Source organism: Vipera berus (genome assembly GCF_964194415.1).
Source record: "Vipera berus genome assembly, chromosome: 4".
NCBI classification, from domain to species: Eukaryota; Metazoa; Chordata; class Lepidosauria; order Squamata; family Viperidae; genus Vipera; species Vipera berus.
Window position 1 is genome coordinate 39,840,163 of NC_138206.1, and position 17,633 is coordinate 39,857,795.

Below are 17,633 nucleotides of genomic sequence, written 5' to 3' on the forward strand. Positions count from 1 at the left end.
ATGCAATTGAGACATGTTTTGGCTAGAAAAGATATTATAAACTGACATTATCAATATTATGTATAATACCAGAAAAATAATACCAGAAGATGTCTATATTTAATTGTATATGTATTAACAGTAACAAGAATTGTATTTCCCAATGTGGAAAAATGCATACCACCAGAAGAGCAGATCAAGGAACCACTGGATGGTGTAGTATTGGAACTAGACTGAGAAAGTTAATATGTACCACTGAATTACCAATAGACCCAGACAACACATTGTTTATTGAGTATTTATGATTGTAAAATTAGAAAATTAATAACATGTTTACAAAAAATAATTATTTTTCTCCATTTGAATGTATTTTAATAAATGCTAATGTTTTATTTATTTTTTAAAAAAAGAAAACTTTCCCAAAGTCTCCACTGCCAGCAGTTTTTCTCCTTTCTTATGCCTTAAATCCAAATAACTGATTAAGGGACACAGCAGAAGGATAGAATTGGAGCTACAGTCTCCAAATCTTTTGTGTGGAAATGATGCTATACATTTTATTTAATTCAGCCAAAGCCGAAACAAAGAATGTGCATGCAGTATTTATGCTACTATATATGAAACTAAAAGTATACCTCAGGAATGGATAGTGGAGAAATTGGTATATAAAGATTTATCATGAAGGAGCAAGAACAACTTGTAATACATTCATAAATTGTAGTTGTGTAGCTTATATCTAGAAAGTTCTTAAAAATTCCAAATATTTTAATTTTTAAAATGATAAAACCTATATGTGTTATATAAATTATAAGTGATATGATTAACTAGTTATTTAGATTAGTACTGCCATATATTAGATTAAAATTTTCTCAAAGCTCAATATATACTGCTCAAAAAAATAAAGGGAACACAAAATAAGACATCCTACTATTAGATACAGTACATTGTGTTGTTTAAGTGTTCCCTTTATTTTTTTGAGCAGTATAAATTTAAGCTACAGATTATGACTTCAGCAGATAAGGCTTTTGCAATAGTTACATACAACGTACAGAGATTTCCACCCTAAGACCAACACTCAGAAGCTGTACCTGGCAAAAAATGGGCAGACACTGTTTGATGTGTGACAAAAATCCTGTCTAGATAAAACCTATAGAATCCAAGAATATATAAATAAGTTGGCACCCAAAGGTGAATTGCCAAGAGAATGCCTGAGATAGTAACAGATATGGGAGAAAGATCAAGCAGAGGTAGTACCATAGCAAATCAAGACCCTACATAGGATATATCATCTAGAGATAGCTGAAGATGGTAGACACTCGGGATGTGGCTGGAATGTCTGAACTAAAAGACAGCACTGTGGCATTGATCATAGCAGCACAAGAATAGGCACTAGCCATCAGATCCATAGAAGTAGGGGTATACCAAACAGGACCCAAGGTGCAAACTGTGCAAAGAGGACATAGAGATAGGTGCAGGATGTAAGATACAAGCAGGAACAGCATTCACTGAATCATACAACCATTGTGTACAGGAATATCTGCAGTATACAGGCTAGATCCTGCCAAGTCCAGATGGAAGATTACACAGACATAGGCTAAAACAAGGCTAAAATTCCATGAGTCATCCAGATGGACAGGCAGGTACCAGTCAATCAACAAGATATCACAATAATAAACAAGAAATAAAAAATAGAGGTAGTGATAGGTGTAGGAGTGCCAAGTGACAGTAACATCAGGAAGAAATATAAAAAGGCAAAGAAGTATCAGGGCCTGAAGGAGGAACTAGAGAGAATGTGGAAAGTAAAGGCCAAAGTGTTGTAGTTGTAATATATTGGGATTTTACTTAAACTGTTTCACGTGTCTGTTTGAATGCTGCTTAAGGTTGCTCAATTGGTGTGTCTGTGTAACGATCACTGACTAAGCCAGACTTGCTGTCTCCAAGAAGATCATTGGTTGATTTGGGGCGGGAATGGGCTCCTTTAAACCTATTGGCTGCCACCTAGTGGCCAACCTCTCCGCTGCTTAAAAGCGGTGGGGCACTCCGACCCTCTGGCTCCGCCCCGGGGCTCTGGGAGTGAGGATGTGCAGCCTCCTGAGCTCCGGCTGGTGTACTTGAATGCCAGGTCTGTCGCTAATAAAGCTCCCCTCGTCCGTGACTTGGTCGAGGGTGAGCAGGCGGACCTGGCTTGCATCACGGAGACTTGGTTGGGCCCAGAGGGAGGGATTCCTCTGGTTGACCTTTGCCCACCAGGTTTCCGGGTGCTACACCGGCCTCAGGCTCAGGGTAGGGGTGGGGGTGTGGCAGTTGTTATGAGGGAGACCTTGTGTCCGCGGGAGGCCACCGTTCCCCAGATAGTCGGGTGTGAGTCTCTCTTTTTGAGATGCGGCCCTGGTGCGCAGTTGGGCTTGCTGCTGGTGTACCTTTCGCCTAGTCACATAGCAGCAGCCCTGCCTGAGCTTCTCGATGTCCTCTCTGGGTTGGTGATTGAGTTCCCGAAACTTATAGTTTTGGGGGACTTCAATCTACCATCGCTGGGAGGATCATCTGAGTTGGCTCGGGAGTTCATGGCTTCCATGACGGCCATGGACCTGACGCAAGTAATTTCGGGACCGACTCATGAGGGAGGCCACACTCTTGACTTAGTTTTCTTATCTGGACGGTGGTTAGATGATCTTGGTGGGGGCTCCCCAATTGTTATGCCCCTGTCATGGACCGATCATCATTTCCTGCGGCTGGTCTTCCATTTTGCCACCCCCGCCGTGGGTGTGTGGAACCAATTAAATGGTACCGCCCCAGACGCTTAATGGATCCCCAGAGGTTCCAGGCGGCGCTGGGGTCCCCACCTGCCTCCCTTGCTCACAGCTCGGCAGACGCCTTAGTGGAAGCCTGGGAAAGGGCAGCCACTGAGGCTCTTGACCAAGTTGTACCCCTGCGGCCCCTGACCCGGTGCAGATCCCGTCGAGCTCCATGGTTCTCCGCGGAGCTCCGGGAGATGAAGCGTCGGAGACGGGGCCTAGAGAGCGGTTGGAGATCCAGCCGATCCGAATCCGACCGATTGCGACTAAGAACCTATACTAGGTCTTATCTCGCTGCGATAAGGGAGGCGAGGTCTAACCACTTCGCCACCCTTATCGCGTCCGCAGATAATCGCCCGGCCGCCCTGTTTAGGGTGACTCGCTCCCTCCTGAATCAGGAGGTGAGGGAGGAACCCTTGCAGGGTCGTGCCGAGGAGTTTAACCAGCATCTGTCGGACAAAATCGCTCGGATTCGGACCGGTCTGGACTCTGACTGGGCAGAGTCTGTCGAGCAGGACGCGGGCGGTCTTGTCGATATCACCTGGGAGGAGTTTGATTCTGTGACTCCGGAGGAAGTGGACAGGATCATGGGGAGGCTGAGCACCACCACATGTTTATTGGACCCGTGCCCTTCCTGGCTGGTCTATGCAGCCCGGGAGAGGACACGCAGCTGGTTCCAGGCAGTTATATTGGCTTCTCTGAGCGAGGGTAGCTTCCCCGCCGTCTTGAAAGAGGCGGTGGTGAGGCCTCTCCTCAAGAGGCCTGCCTTGGACCCAGCTGTATTGAACAACTTTCGTCCTGTCTCCAACCTTCGCTTTCTTGCGAAGGTTGTTGAGAGTGTGGTGGCACATCAGCTCCCTCTGGTCCTGGATGAAGCGGATTATCTAGACCCGTACCAATCGGGTTTCAGGCCCGGGTACAGCACGGAGACGGCATTGGTCGCGCTGGTGAATGATCTCTGGAGGGCTTGGGACAGGGGGCATTCCTCTGTTCTGGTCCTATTAGACCTCTCAGCGGCTTTCGATACCATCGACCATGGTATCTTGCTGCGGTGTCTCAGGGGATTGGGAGTGGGAGGCACGGTTTTACAGTGGTTCTCCTCCTATCTCCAGGGACGTTCGCAGTCGGTGTTGGCAGGAGGGCAGAGGTCGATCGCGAGGTCTCTCATTTGTGGAGTTCCTCAGGGGTCGGTCCTCTCGCCTCTCCTGTTCAACATCTATATGAAACCGCTGGGTGAGATCATTCGTAGTTTTGGAGTTGGGTATCATCAGTATGCTGATGATACCCAGCTTTTCCTTTCGACCCCAAACCACCCCAGTGATGCCCTCAACGTGATGTCCCGTTGCCTGGAGGCGGTTCGGGTCTGGATGGGGAGGAACAGACTTCAACTCAACCCCGACAAGACCGAGTGGCTCTGCATACCTTCATCCCGGGTTTATTCGGACATTCCACCTCTCGCTATGGGGGGTGAACTATTACCCCCCGTAGATAGGGCTCGCAACTTGGGAGTCCTCCTAGATTCACGGCTCACCCTGGAAGATCATATAGGAGCTGTGACTAGGGGGGCTTTCGCCCAGGTTCGCCTGGTGCGCCAGTTGCGGCCCTATCTAAGCCGGGATGATCTATGCACGGTCACTCATGCGCTCGTGACCTCTCGACTAGACTACTGCAACGCTCTCTACATGGGGCTGCCCTTGAGGACCACCCGGAAGCTCCAACTGGTACAGAATGCAGCCGCGAGAGTTGTGTTGGGAGTCTCCCGATACTCCCACGTTACACCTCTGCTCCGTGAGCTGCATTGGTTACCGGTTGCCTTCCGGGTGAGATTCAAGGTACTAGTAATGGTATTCAAAGCCCTACATGGCAGGGGTCCGGAGTACCTTAGGGAACACCTGCTGCCGGCATCGACTTCCCTCCGCCCTGTGCGTTCCCACAGAGAGGGCCTCCTCAGGGTGCCACCGGTCAGAGAATGTCAACTGGTGGCCCCCAGGGGGAGATCCTTCTCTGTGGGCGCCCCGGAGCTATGGAATCAGCTACCGGTTGAGCTCCAGACGGCGCCCGACCTTCGCTCCTTTCGCTGCGAGCTAAAAACATACTTTTTTGAACAAGGTGGCCTGGCCTGATGAGGGGATTGGGGGGGGTTGCTATTGTTATTTTATTAGATTTTAAAGATGTATTTTAGTATGTGGGCATTTATTTAATCTTGTTTTAATTTTTGTAATTTGTATTTTTATTCTTGCCCTGTTCACCGCCCTGAGTCCTTCGGGAGAAGGGCGGTATAGAAATAGCATTAACTAACTAAATAGTATTAACTAACCATATAAGTAGCTGTGCATAAGCCTCTGTTTCAGTTCTGTTCCTGTTTGCCTCAATAAAGCAATGTTCCTGTTTGCAACCTCTCATCTTGCTTACTGCCTACAAAGAACTCACTACACAACATTAGTCATGGTGGGAGCACACAGGTGACTCCTAATATGGGAAACAACAGCTTAGGTTGCAACACATGCTGGGAATAACATCAAAGCTCTCTCAAACCAATTAAGGAACAGCTAAGATCCTGCATAGAATCCTCAATTTCCCAGGCCTCTGGTAGAGGACCTGAGATTGAGGAAGACATATACAGAGGAAGACATATTTAGCAGAACCAATAGATACTTTTTTGTTGCCATAATGGACTTCCAAAAGCGGCATCCGCACAGAGAACCAGTTGTTCACTTATTTGAGTCCCACCACTGGACGTATACCACCCATAGGGCTGAAAAGAGAAATGTATGTAGGTATGTAGAATGTGGCAGTTTATGTGAGAGGTTGGTCTGAGCAACTATTTTCAGTATTGTAAAGAAATTTAGAAATACTTTTATAGTTTGTATCATTTTTAGTTATAATTATAGATTTTCAAATATGTCTGCAGTAAAAATCAGCTTCTAGCAATTTCTCACGAATCTAACAATCTCTCATGAACATATGGCTTTAAAACACAAGGAAAAGATAGTATTATAAAGTCATGATTGCAGTTCAGTACAGGAACAAAGGCCGAAACAAACATGAATGAAACTGGATTATTAATCCTTTTGTAGGTCTGGCAAATGATTTCTATGTGAAATAAAAAGATATAATTCATAATATACAGTACTCTATATTATTTCAACAAATCTTTTACTCCTTGCAATTTTGAGTGGGACTTTGACTTTGTGTATTTAATTGTTAGATTTTATGAAGATGACTGATGATATAGATATTATAGACATAGATACATAGATTATATATTGCTATATCCTCTGGCTCTGGGGTGTGTTAGAAGTAGTGTAAATAAGTAAATAAAAATAATTTCTGAAAAGTATGGGATAATGACTATTATGAAAAAATGGTAAAATATTTATTAAAAATCTCTATTTTATGTACATTACATATGGCAGAAAATAAGGTATACAAAAAGTTTAAAGTCATTCTTTTGTAAAAGTTGATTACTGCTTCTTCCAGTGGACAATCTGCATTTCCTATTTTTCTGGGTGGAATGCAATCTATGCTATTTCAATTATTTAGGATGGAATTAGATACATTAATATGTAGAGCAGTCAGAAATTCAGGAATAATTATTAATGGTGGTGCATGAAGCAGAAAGAGAATTGTCTTGCACTGCAGGAGTAATTTTAAAAGCTAATTAATGAAAGAGTATGTAGTTTTTATACTGTATGAGTAGTCAAATATGTACTCATGCACAAAAAGTATTAATAGCCAATAGCACATTTAAAAGCTTTAGATGTGGATTAAAAGAAAATCTGATTTATTGAAATTGGTGTATATATCAGTAGACTACTGCATAGATATAAGTTAGTATATACATAGAAATAAATATCAAAAGAATCAAAGAGTTAAGTCATGTAGAAAAAGTGTTTTATAAGCAGCATCTGGAATTGTGGGAGCATAGAAGGAAGAACAAGAAACTTCACTCAGTGATACTGGATTTCATTGATTATCTGTGTGGTCATAGATATACACATAAAAGTTGTGCACAATCTTCCTCCTTTATCAGTGCATATATATACCTTAAGAGGCCAACTGGAGGAGCTATAAGCCATACGACTGTGCACTTGCTCCAATGTTTCTATTTAAAATGGAATCTATCCAGGCTACTATAAAGGTAATAGAATAAAATCTTTCACACACATTCATCCCTCCTTTCATAATTGTGTTTTCTCCTCTTTAAATCTCAGTCTTCTAACAATCTTTTCTCTCTTTTAATGTGATTCTTGATAGTAGCTTGATTGACCCTCAGAAGATTACGACAAAAGTTACAAAGAATCATTGTCAAAAATCCCAAATTGCTACTATCACAAAAAAAATGAATGCGAAACATATATGATATGGCAATGTAGCTAAACAAAGGAATGGTATTACTTCCACTAGTATTGCTTTCCCCAGGTGCTCTTCAGATACACTGAAAGTGCAGATTCAGAGTTCACAAAATATCCAAGGAATTAGACTGCGGTAATCTTCCATGCAAATATATCATATTTGGGAGTCACAGTAAATAAAAGAAAAGGCAAGAAGAAATATATAGGGAATAACAAGGACGTTTTGTACAATATTTGGAAAAAGAAATTAGGGAGTTTAAGAAATGACTGGAATGTTTCCTCAATTTTGAAGAAACTAAGAATAGCTTAATACTGTGGATCAAATTATACATGTCTATAACCACAAGGAAAATATTGATTGATTTGATTTGATCACTAGAGCAAAAGAGCCTCTTAAAATCTGCTGCATTGATCAGATCAAATCAATATTTTCCTTGTGGTTAAACTGTAAAATATGCAACAGGTACAAGAAACAAGTTGTTGTATATGCATCATGAGAGACTGATACAACTTCACTTTCTGTATCTCTTAATCTGTCACTAAACAGAAAGAAAGTAGCTTCTATGCTGATATTTAATCAGTATGGATTCCTTCTTATTAATCCAGCTAATAGCTGAACTTTATTTCTATACTTCTTCAGAAGAGGGAACTCTATACACAGGATGCAGTTCCGCTGCCTGATCTCATATGGTCCCAAACCTCAAAGAAGCCTTATCTTATTGTGGAAATGGAGACATTTTCAAGTCAGACTCCATTCTCGGAGACAAAGGGGGGGGGGTTCTTTTTAGGAGGGTCAGAAGACCATTTCTTCCTAACAACAATCATCCTAAAGTACTAAGCTTTATAAAGAAAAAAAAATCAACAATTTCAGTGATAATTCTTTAAAGCCTTATTTCTGTGGGACAACGTAAAATTCTTTTAATGGATTTACATAAAAGGTTTTAAAAATTGAATGTCTCTGTACTTATGTGTGAATATCTAGAGTTGCATCCAGTGTGAGGTAAGTGTGTAATTATAAAGAAGGGTATCTAAATGAGAGTATATATGAGTCTGCATTTGTGAAGAAAGAAAGAAAGAAAGAAAATGGTATGTGAGAGGAGGTAAGAGTGCATGGACATATACTGTATATCTGAGAAAGTAATATGGAGATGTCTGTGAGAGAACCCTGTGTGGTGTGTTTGTGTGTGTGTTTGTGTGTGTGTGTGTGTGTGTGTGTGTGTGTGTGTGTGTGTGTGTGTGTGTGTGTGTGTGTGTGTGAAAATGGGCTACATGAATGTAGCTTGTCTGAGTCTGCTTAAGTGGCTCCAGAGAGATGCCATGGTTCCATAGTGAGAACACTTTTTATCTATTTATTTATTACATTTACATGCTGTCCATCTCATTTGGAAGTGGCTATTCTTTCTTCTTCAGACTGTAGTCCATCTAGTTCTGGATGACACTCTTGAATTAGGGACCAGTTAAATCATTAGATCAATGCAAATTTCCCATTCTTGAATGTAACACTATGACTGTTATAATAAAATGCAAGTGATTGAAGTAATTATCTACAATGCCAAACATTTTGAATCTGTGGTCATTTTAATGATTATCCTAATTGTTTTGTATCATTTTAAAGTTTTCTTAAGTAGGATTTAATAGGTAGAATATGAAGAAGGGAAAAGGTGATTTAATCACATCTTGGCCCATGCTTTAAAAATAGCAAAAAATTTGTTCTTTATAATGCCTTTTGCATTTATCTATACTCCTGACATTAATTCATTTCCATTAGAGCTCCAATCACAACAGTTTGTAGCTGTGTGTCTTACAGCTGCTCTCTTTTATCTGTCCAGCTGTCTTTCTGTCAATTTTCCTATTTTTCACTCTGCTGGAGGGTCTGCTGGCTGACAGATGTCAATTTGCAATAACTAAAGCATGTAGCTAACAGATAATATTGAGCTGATAAAGCTTACCCAATGGCTGAATGGTCAAAGTATTAAAAAATATGTATTTTTTAAATTTAATTTCAAGTTATTTTTTCATGCTGTAGTAGAATAAACAGAAGATATCCATACTTTCTAAAAGAGAAAAGTATTCCAGTCTTCTGGTTTCATGGAATCAGTTAATCAACATTGTTCTAACATATATTTTGATACAGCTGGGTTGTCTTCACATTGGAAAAAAAGATACACTACTGAAGATATTAGATTGAGAACTTTAACTTCGAAAATATGCAGTAAACACCATATACTTAGAATAGATATTTTATCAAATCAAATTAATTCATAACATAACCATATATAAGTATTTAAAATATGGTTGTAAAGAGGGAAAGAATTGACTAAAGAACTGAAATCAGAAATACACAAAATGTTACATCTTTATAAAGAACAACAAAGGGGAAATTAGAAACTAATATTTATCTACTGTGATTATACCTTTTGGGGGGCATATTCTACAACAACAAACTGGAGAATCTGACACTTAGCTCAGAGATTCAAATCCTTTCTCATGTAGTTAAAATAATCTAAATATTCAAATTTATATTACTCTGTTTTTTTGGTTAATTGTTCATCAACAATATATTGAGTATTAACTTTTATTTCCTAGTGCAGTCTACCTCAAAGGACCGATACTAGACAACATCAGTGCAATTCTGAGCTACATATATTCCATTCTATTGGACATTGTAATGCATTGATTTCTATTGTGACCTAAAATTCACAATACAATATTGGTAATTGGTAACTGTACAATATTGGTAATTCCATCGTATGCCTATTGATATTATATTTCCATATCATTTTTATTTTCTCTTTCCTTTCTTTTTATTGCTCTTTTCTTCTTTTTTAAAATGATTAATAAATATTTTTTAAAAGATATATACAATTAATTTATACTGATTTATACTGATTGTCCCTGATCCTATAATGATGGACTGTTTCTCCCAGAACCATCGTATAAGAATAAGAAACAAACTGTCATCTGAAAATTGTGGCAGCCCTTAACAGAAAGCTTTATGGTGTTTAGTAGTTTTATGAATAGTGGTATGAAAATCTACTGGGAAGTCCAACAAGATCAAGACTGGAATTATATTATATCACAGGTAATCCATAAAAAAACCAATGTGATTTTGTTAACATATCCAGACACGCAAGATGACTGGATAGATATTTCATTTCCTTCAGGGCTTCTTACATTTGTAGACCCACCACCTTTTCACCTTAAAAAATAAGAGAAAAAAATGAGAGCAGGTAGTAGTTATCTAGTATTGGTACCGTGATAAAATAAAACAAAATTTTGGAGTCTGCTTACTGGAACAATAGGAACAGCAACTCAGCTATGGCTGTATTCCAGTCACATTAAGTTTCTCAATTTGAAAAACTTGACTACTTATTCCATTGTTGCATATACTGATTCCCTTTAATTATTTGTATTTATAGTAATTAAGGCCTCAGGTGGATAAGTATTGCATAGAAATAGTCATTGTTGCATTGCGTAGGTGATAATTAACAAATCCAAGTAGGTTTATATTTTATTTTACTACATATGTAAATAGTACATAAGCCTCAAAGAAGTGACCCTTTGCATCATTTCTACAACAATGTGAATACTTGAAATATTATAAAATAATAAATATTTTGGTAATCTTTAAACTATTACAATGCAAATTTCTCAGTTCCTTTATAAATAAAATATTATATATTAAAAATATAGATGTGTAGAGATAGTAGAGATGGAGGGAATGATATTGCCATGATATTCATAAACTAACATCTCTGTCATAATATTCTTGAACAAATATCCAAAATTAAATTTTCTAGTTTTCTAGTTTGGAGGCACACAAAACTTTCTTTACACTTGTTAAACAGAAAAGAGATACAAAAGAGAAATACACAGAATGTAAAATAAACGAGACTTTTATATTATAATGGAGAAAAAGAAACAGATTGCAGGGGTGAGGGTGTGGGTGTAATATTCAGGAACTTTTTCTCAGAAATAAAATGAGACAGACACTCATAGTTAATGGTTGACAACCAGTTCCAAAGTCACTTGCAAAAATTGGGTAAAAAACTAACCTTTCCCTCAGTCCTATTACAGGCAGAACTGAACACTGAATCATAATCAAGATAAGGACTAATTGGTACCACAAGATGGATTAGTGGAAAGGTTTTCTTGGTTAAAGTGCTCATTGAGTAAGAACTTAGAGTCTAGGAGGTGTTCAAATGTAATCCTGTCCAAAATTGCCAATACTTCCCATTCAGGAATCTTAACTGCTCACCAGAGACTCATGAAATCCTCAAGTATTCTCAGGAAACTAAGTGGATCCAGCATGTCCTTAGTTTTTCTGAAGATCCCTGAGAATGAAGCATCAGAACAAATACTTAGCGTGCTAATGGAGAAAGACAACATCCAGCTAAACTCATGTACAAACTCATACTAGGGCCTAATCTTTGGTCATAAAGGTGGCAAAATGTGATTATTTTTATGCTTCTATTGCACTGCAAAATGCCATCCAATAGCTCTTTTTAAGATAACCTGGTCTCTTATAGGGCCTGAGGAACAGAAAGAACATTCAAAGTAGTGCTGTGAAGTCTTGGCTGATGTAAAGCTCCCTCTAACCCCCTTTTAATTGGACTAATAAAAATTATGATTAGACTAATGAAAGATTAAATGAATAAAGTCCTGAGTCCTATATGATACAATTCAAAATAATGCATGTAATACTATTTTATTATGCTTATTTTTTCCCCAGGTAATTGGGGCATTAAAGAGCAGAAATTATAGGATGGTAAAATTGATAGTTTCAGCATAATTAATGACCTGAAATTTGAAAATTTAAGTATTTAATATTCAGTCAAAGACTTGAATACGATACTTACTATCTGGTCACTAAACAGCCTGACTCAATTCTGAACAATTTATAAAATGAGCTGTTATTACCACATGTAAGATAATAAATTCTCATCATCCAGTAATAGTTTGCATTGCAAATTGAATTTGAATTACATTTCTTTTTATCTGAATTTGCAGTTCTCTCTAATACAGCTGTAGTCTTTGTGTTTAAGCTCATAATATTAGCCTACAGTGTTCATTCTTACAGACTTCCTCTTGAGTCTGTTTTTCATAAGGGAAACCCTAACTGCCTGTTCTTACACCAAAGCAATTAAAACAGCACTGTGTGGTAGATGTTTTTCTTCACTTGCTTCCTATAATATCTTAATATATAGGCAACATAAACAATATATATTCCCATTCATTATACTTTTGAAGCCATGAATCACAGGCAAATTATCTTTATTTAATTTAATTTAATTTATTATCATTTCTATACCGCCCTTCTCCCGAAGGACTCAGGGCGGTGTACAGGGCAAGAATAAAACACAGAAATTTACAAAAATTAAAAGATAATTAAATGCATGCCCGATTAAAATACAATTGATACATAATAAAAACCCCAATAAGAATGATAAAAAACCCCACCAATCCCCCCTCAGGCCAGGCCGGCTTGCTCGAACAAGTATGTTTTCAGATCGCGGCGAAAGGAGCGCAGATCGGGCGCCGTCCGGAGCTCAACCGGTAACTGGTTCCATAGCTCCGGGGTGCCCACAGAGAAGGATCTCCCCCTGGGGGCCACCAGACGGCATTCTCTGACCGGTGGCACCCTGAGGAGGCCCTCTCTGTGGGAACGCACAGGGCGCAGGGAGCTTGATGCCGGCAGCAGATGTTCCCTGAGGTACTCCGGCCCCATGCCATGGAGGGCTTTGAACACCATTACTAGCACCTTGAATCTCACCCGGAAGACAACTGGCAACCAATGCAGCTCACGGAGCAGAGGTGTCACGTGGGAGTATCGGGAAACTCCCAACACAACTCTCGCGGCTGCATTCTGTACCAGTTGGAGCCTCCGGGTGGTCCTCAAGGGAAGCCCCATGTAGAGGGCGTTGCAGTAGTCTAGACGAGAGGTCACGAGCGCGTGAGTGACCGTGCATAAATCATCCCGGCTTAGATAGGGCCGCAACTGGCGCACCAGGCGAACCTGGGGGAAAGCCCCCCTAGTCACGGCCACCATGTGATCTTCCAAGGTAAGCCGCGAATCTAGGAGGACTCCCAAGTTGCGAGCCCTATCTACGGGGGGTAATAATTCACCCCCCATAGAAAGAGATGGAATATCCGAATAGACCCGGGATGAAGGTATGCAAAGCCACTCGGTCTTGTCGGGGTTGAGTTGAAGTCTGTTCCTCCCCATCCAGACCCGAACCGCCTCCAGGCAACGGGACATCATGTTGAGGGCATCACTGGGGTGGTTTGGGGTAGAAAGAAAAAGCTGGGTATCATCAGCGTACTGATGATACCCAACTCCAAAGCCACGAATGATCTCACCCAGCGGTTTCATATAGATGTTGAACAGGAGAGGCGAGAGGACCGACCCCTGAGGAACTCCACAAACGAGAGACCTCGCGGTCGACCTCTGCCCTCCTGTCAACACCGACTGCGAGCGTCCCTGGAGATAGGAGGAGAACCACTGTAAAACCGTGCCTCCCACTCCCAATCCCCTGAGACGCCGCAGCAGGATACCATGGTCGATGGTATCGAAAGCCGCTGAGAGGTCCAATAGGACTAGAACAGAGGAATGACCCCTGTCCCGAGCCCTCCAGAGATCATTCACCAGCGCGACCAATGCCGTCTCCGTGCTGTGCCCGGGCCTGAAACCCGATTGGTACGGGTCTAGATAATCCGCTTCATCCAGGACCAGAGGGAGCTGATGCGCCACCACACTCTCAACAACCTTCGCAAGAAAGCGAAGGTTGGAGACCGGACGAAAGTTGTTCAATACAGCTGGGTCCAAGGCAGGCTTCTTGAGGAGGGGCCTCACCACCGCCTCTTTCAAGACGGCAGGGAAGCTACCCTCACTCAAAGAAGCTGATATAACTGCCTGGAACCAGCTGCGTGTCCTCTCCCGGGCTGCATAAGTCAGCCAGGAAGGGCACGGGTCCAATAAACATGTGGTGGAGCTCAGTCTCCCCATAATCCTGTCCACTTCCTCCGGAGTCACAGAATCAAACTCCTCCCAAATGATATCGACAAGACCACCCGTGTCCTGATCGCCAGACTCTGCCCAGTCGGAGTCCAGACCGGTCCGAATCCGAGTGATTTTGTCCGACAGATAATTGTTAAACTCCTCGGCACGACCCTGCAAGGGTTCCTCCCTCACCTCCTGATTAAGGAGGGAGCGAGTCACCCTAAACAGAGCGGCCGGGCGATTATCTGCGGACGCGATAAGGGTAGCGAAGTGATTAGACCTCGCCACCCTTATCGCAGCGAGATAAGACCTAATATGGGTTCTTAGTCGCAATCGGTCGGATTCGGATCGGCTGGACCTCCAACCGCTCTCTAGGCCCCGTCTCCGGCGCTTCATCTCCCGGAGCTCCGCGGAGAACCATGGAGCTCGACGGGATCTGCATCGGGTCAGGGGCCGCAAGGGTACAACTCGGTCAAGAGCCTCAGTGGCTGCCCTTTCCCAAGCTTCCACTAAGGCATCTGCCGAGCTGTGAGTGGGGGAGGCAGGTGGGGACCCCAGCGCTGCCTGGAATCTCGCGGAATCCATTAAGCGTCTGGGGCGGTACCATCTAACTGGTTCCACACACCCACGGCGGGGGGTGGCAACACGGAAGACCAGCCGCAGGAGATGATGATCGGTCCATGACAGGGGCATAATAATTGGGGAGCCCCCACCAAGATCATCTAACCACCGCCCAGATAAGAAAACTAGATCAAGGGTGTGGCCTCCCTCATGAGTCGGTCCTGAAATTACTTGCGTCAGGTCCATGGCCGTCATGGAAGCCATGAACTCCCGAGCCAACTCAGATGATCCTCCCAGAGATGGTAGATTGAAGTCCCCCAAAACTATAAGTTTCGGGAACTCAACCACCAACCCAGAGAGGACATCGAGAAGCTCAGGCAGGGCTGCTGCTGCGTGACTAGGCGAAAGGTACACCAGCAGCAAGCCCAACTGCGCACCAGGGCCGCATCTCAAGAAGAGAGACTCACAACCGACTATCTGCGGAACGGTGGCCTCCCGCGGAGCTAAGGTCTCCCTCATAACAACAGCCACTCCCCCACCCCTACCCTGAGCCCGAGGCCGGTGTAGCACCCGGAAACCTGGTGGGCAGAGATCAGCCAGAGGAATACCGCCCTCTGGGCCCAACCAAGTCTCCGTGATGCAAGCCAGGTCCGCCTGCTCACCCTCGACCAAGTCACGGACGAGAGGAGCTTTATTAACGACAGACCTGGCATTCAGGTACACCAGCCGGAGCTCAGGAGGCTGCACATCCTCACTCCCAGGACCTCGGGGTAGAACAAGAGGGTCGGAACGCCTCACCGCTTGCAAGTAGCGGAGAGGCCTTCCCTGGAGTCGATACGGCCCTCTGTTCCTGCACCTGCTGCCATTCCCTAACGTCGTGGGAATAGGCATTCCCACGACTTGCCCTGGAGCCCCGGGGGCGACCGACCTCCGCTCCTCCCCTCCGCGATCAATCCCGGCCCTGGCCTGAACAGTGGTTGCTGGACTGCCCCCCATATCCGAACAACCAAAAGAAGTTCCCACCCCCCTCCCTAACCTCCTAAAAAATTTAACCAAAAAACTAACCAGGGGCCTCCTATTTGGCTTATATCGGAGGCCCCTACCCATGCCCAGCCAAGTGAAGCCAGTTTTTCAGCCCTTTCTGCCCCTCTCCCCACAAACCATTGGGTACCTCTGTCAATATCAGTATTACTGACAGGATTGGTAGAATTTTCAATTCTAGAGAAAATGGTATGTGAATATTTGTTTGCTGTTTCTGAGTGCAATATGTACTCTCATATTTTTTTCATACTATTCTTTTAAGCATATTTCAACATGTCTTTCAACGATACAGACTTTTTAAAATTGGAGTATCATATCACAATACTGAGAACAGTGTGAAAACCAAAAGAGAATAACATTCTCACACATAAATTAGTTTAGGAACTGAGAATTAGGTTGGTTCCTATTAAAATACAAACCAAACACATTTCACTTCCTTTCCAGTTGGTAGGGCTACTCCAAACCCTTCTCAGTATAGCATATTCAGTGCCTGTAAGCATGTTAAAACCACTTTATCTTTTATATTCAGTGCGAAATATATCCAGTGGAGCCAGGGTGTTATAAGATGCTATATAAATAGACTGCTGGATTTGGAAACAAAACCAGGTATTTGTTTAACATTCTGACTTAGATCACAAGCTTTTTAAAAAGCCTATCTCACAAGATTGCCTTGAGGATATAATGTAACTTGAAGTGTTATGGAAGTACATAATGGTGTACATAATGCATAGTAGAGTAAATGCTTATATACAGTGCTTTTTTTGTAAAAGAAAAAGGTGCCGGAACTCACACATGTCATACAACCCGCCTTGCCTACCCTACAAGGTTCCATCCAAAAAAGGTGCCGGAACTCCGTTCTGAGCGTTCTATGAGAGAAAAGCCCTGCTTATATATATATTCCTGCATTGCTGTCTAGCGTCATGCAAAATGAACTAATAAAAATATTTCTTCTTCTCAAAGTGCCACCATGTTAGACCAGAAATTTTATTTCAAGCTTGCTAAACTATCCTACTAATCTCAGCAAGACCTTTTTAATAAATTTGTTTTTTTGTCTGAGCCTTTCAGAGGACTGTAACTTCTCCTTATATGTATTGCTCGAAAATTAACTTCTGTTTGGTGTTGGGTATTTTTTCTTTTTGTTTTTTCAGCTTCAGATATAGCAGCAGAACAAGGGCAGATTCTGGTCATTGCCACAGCTGCTGTGGGTGGATTCACTCTTCTAGTCATTCTCACTCTTTTCTTCCTCATTACTGGAAGGTAATATTGACATTGCAACTCCTCATGGAACCGAGTATCCATGTGCCGTTCTAAAGTTTAATCTCTGGTCATAATAGATTAAAGTAACAAAGATGCCATTTTCATATAGATGACAATATTAAAACTATATTGCATTACTTATGTAAGATTAAAACTATATTGCATTACTTACATAAGATTAAAACTATATTGCATTGCTTATATAAAATGATGATAAACAAATCTCACAGCACCTGACCATGTTGCTGAAGTTTCAGAATGCAGCCAAATATCCTTTCCTGACTGCACCATAAACTATTATTACCATTTGGTGGTAACAGATCAAAGATCTGTGTAAGTGCTGGAAAAATAAGGGCTTTGCAGAAGGAATGGGCCAGATTTGAATAAAATATTAGGCACTTGTAGCAACCTTGTATGTCTCTTAAACTGAAATCTAGAAAGTAATAGCTTCTGTGTTTCTCCAAACTGGTTCTGAAAGCTGATAAATATAAATATTTAAAGAATTTTTGCACCCACTGAAGAGAACATTTCCTCAGGAAAAATGATATTAATTTAGTAAAAAAAATATGGAATTTATTTTATTTATTTATTTATTAATTTAATTTATATACCGCCCTTCTCTCAAGAGACTCAGGGCGGTTAACAGGG

At 41.8% G+C, this 17,633-nt stretch overlaps 1 protein-coding gene across 1 annotated transcript in view; it reads left to right on the plus strand.

Annotated features, from left to right (window-relative positions):
* EPHA6 (EPH receptor A6) overlaps positions 1–17,633 on the plus strand; it is a gene marked incomplete at both ends in the record, with an annotated part of 480,657 nt that overhangs the window by 340,615 nt on the left and 122,409 nt on the right. Inside the window, one exon of the mRNA XM_081326348.1 lies at positions 16,877–16,985. Within this exon, the coding sequence (XP_081182474.1) occupies positions 16,877–16,985 (109 nt within the window). The remainder of the gene's footprint in view (positions 1–16,876; positions 16,986–17,633) is intronic.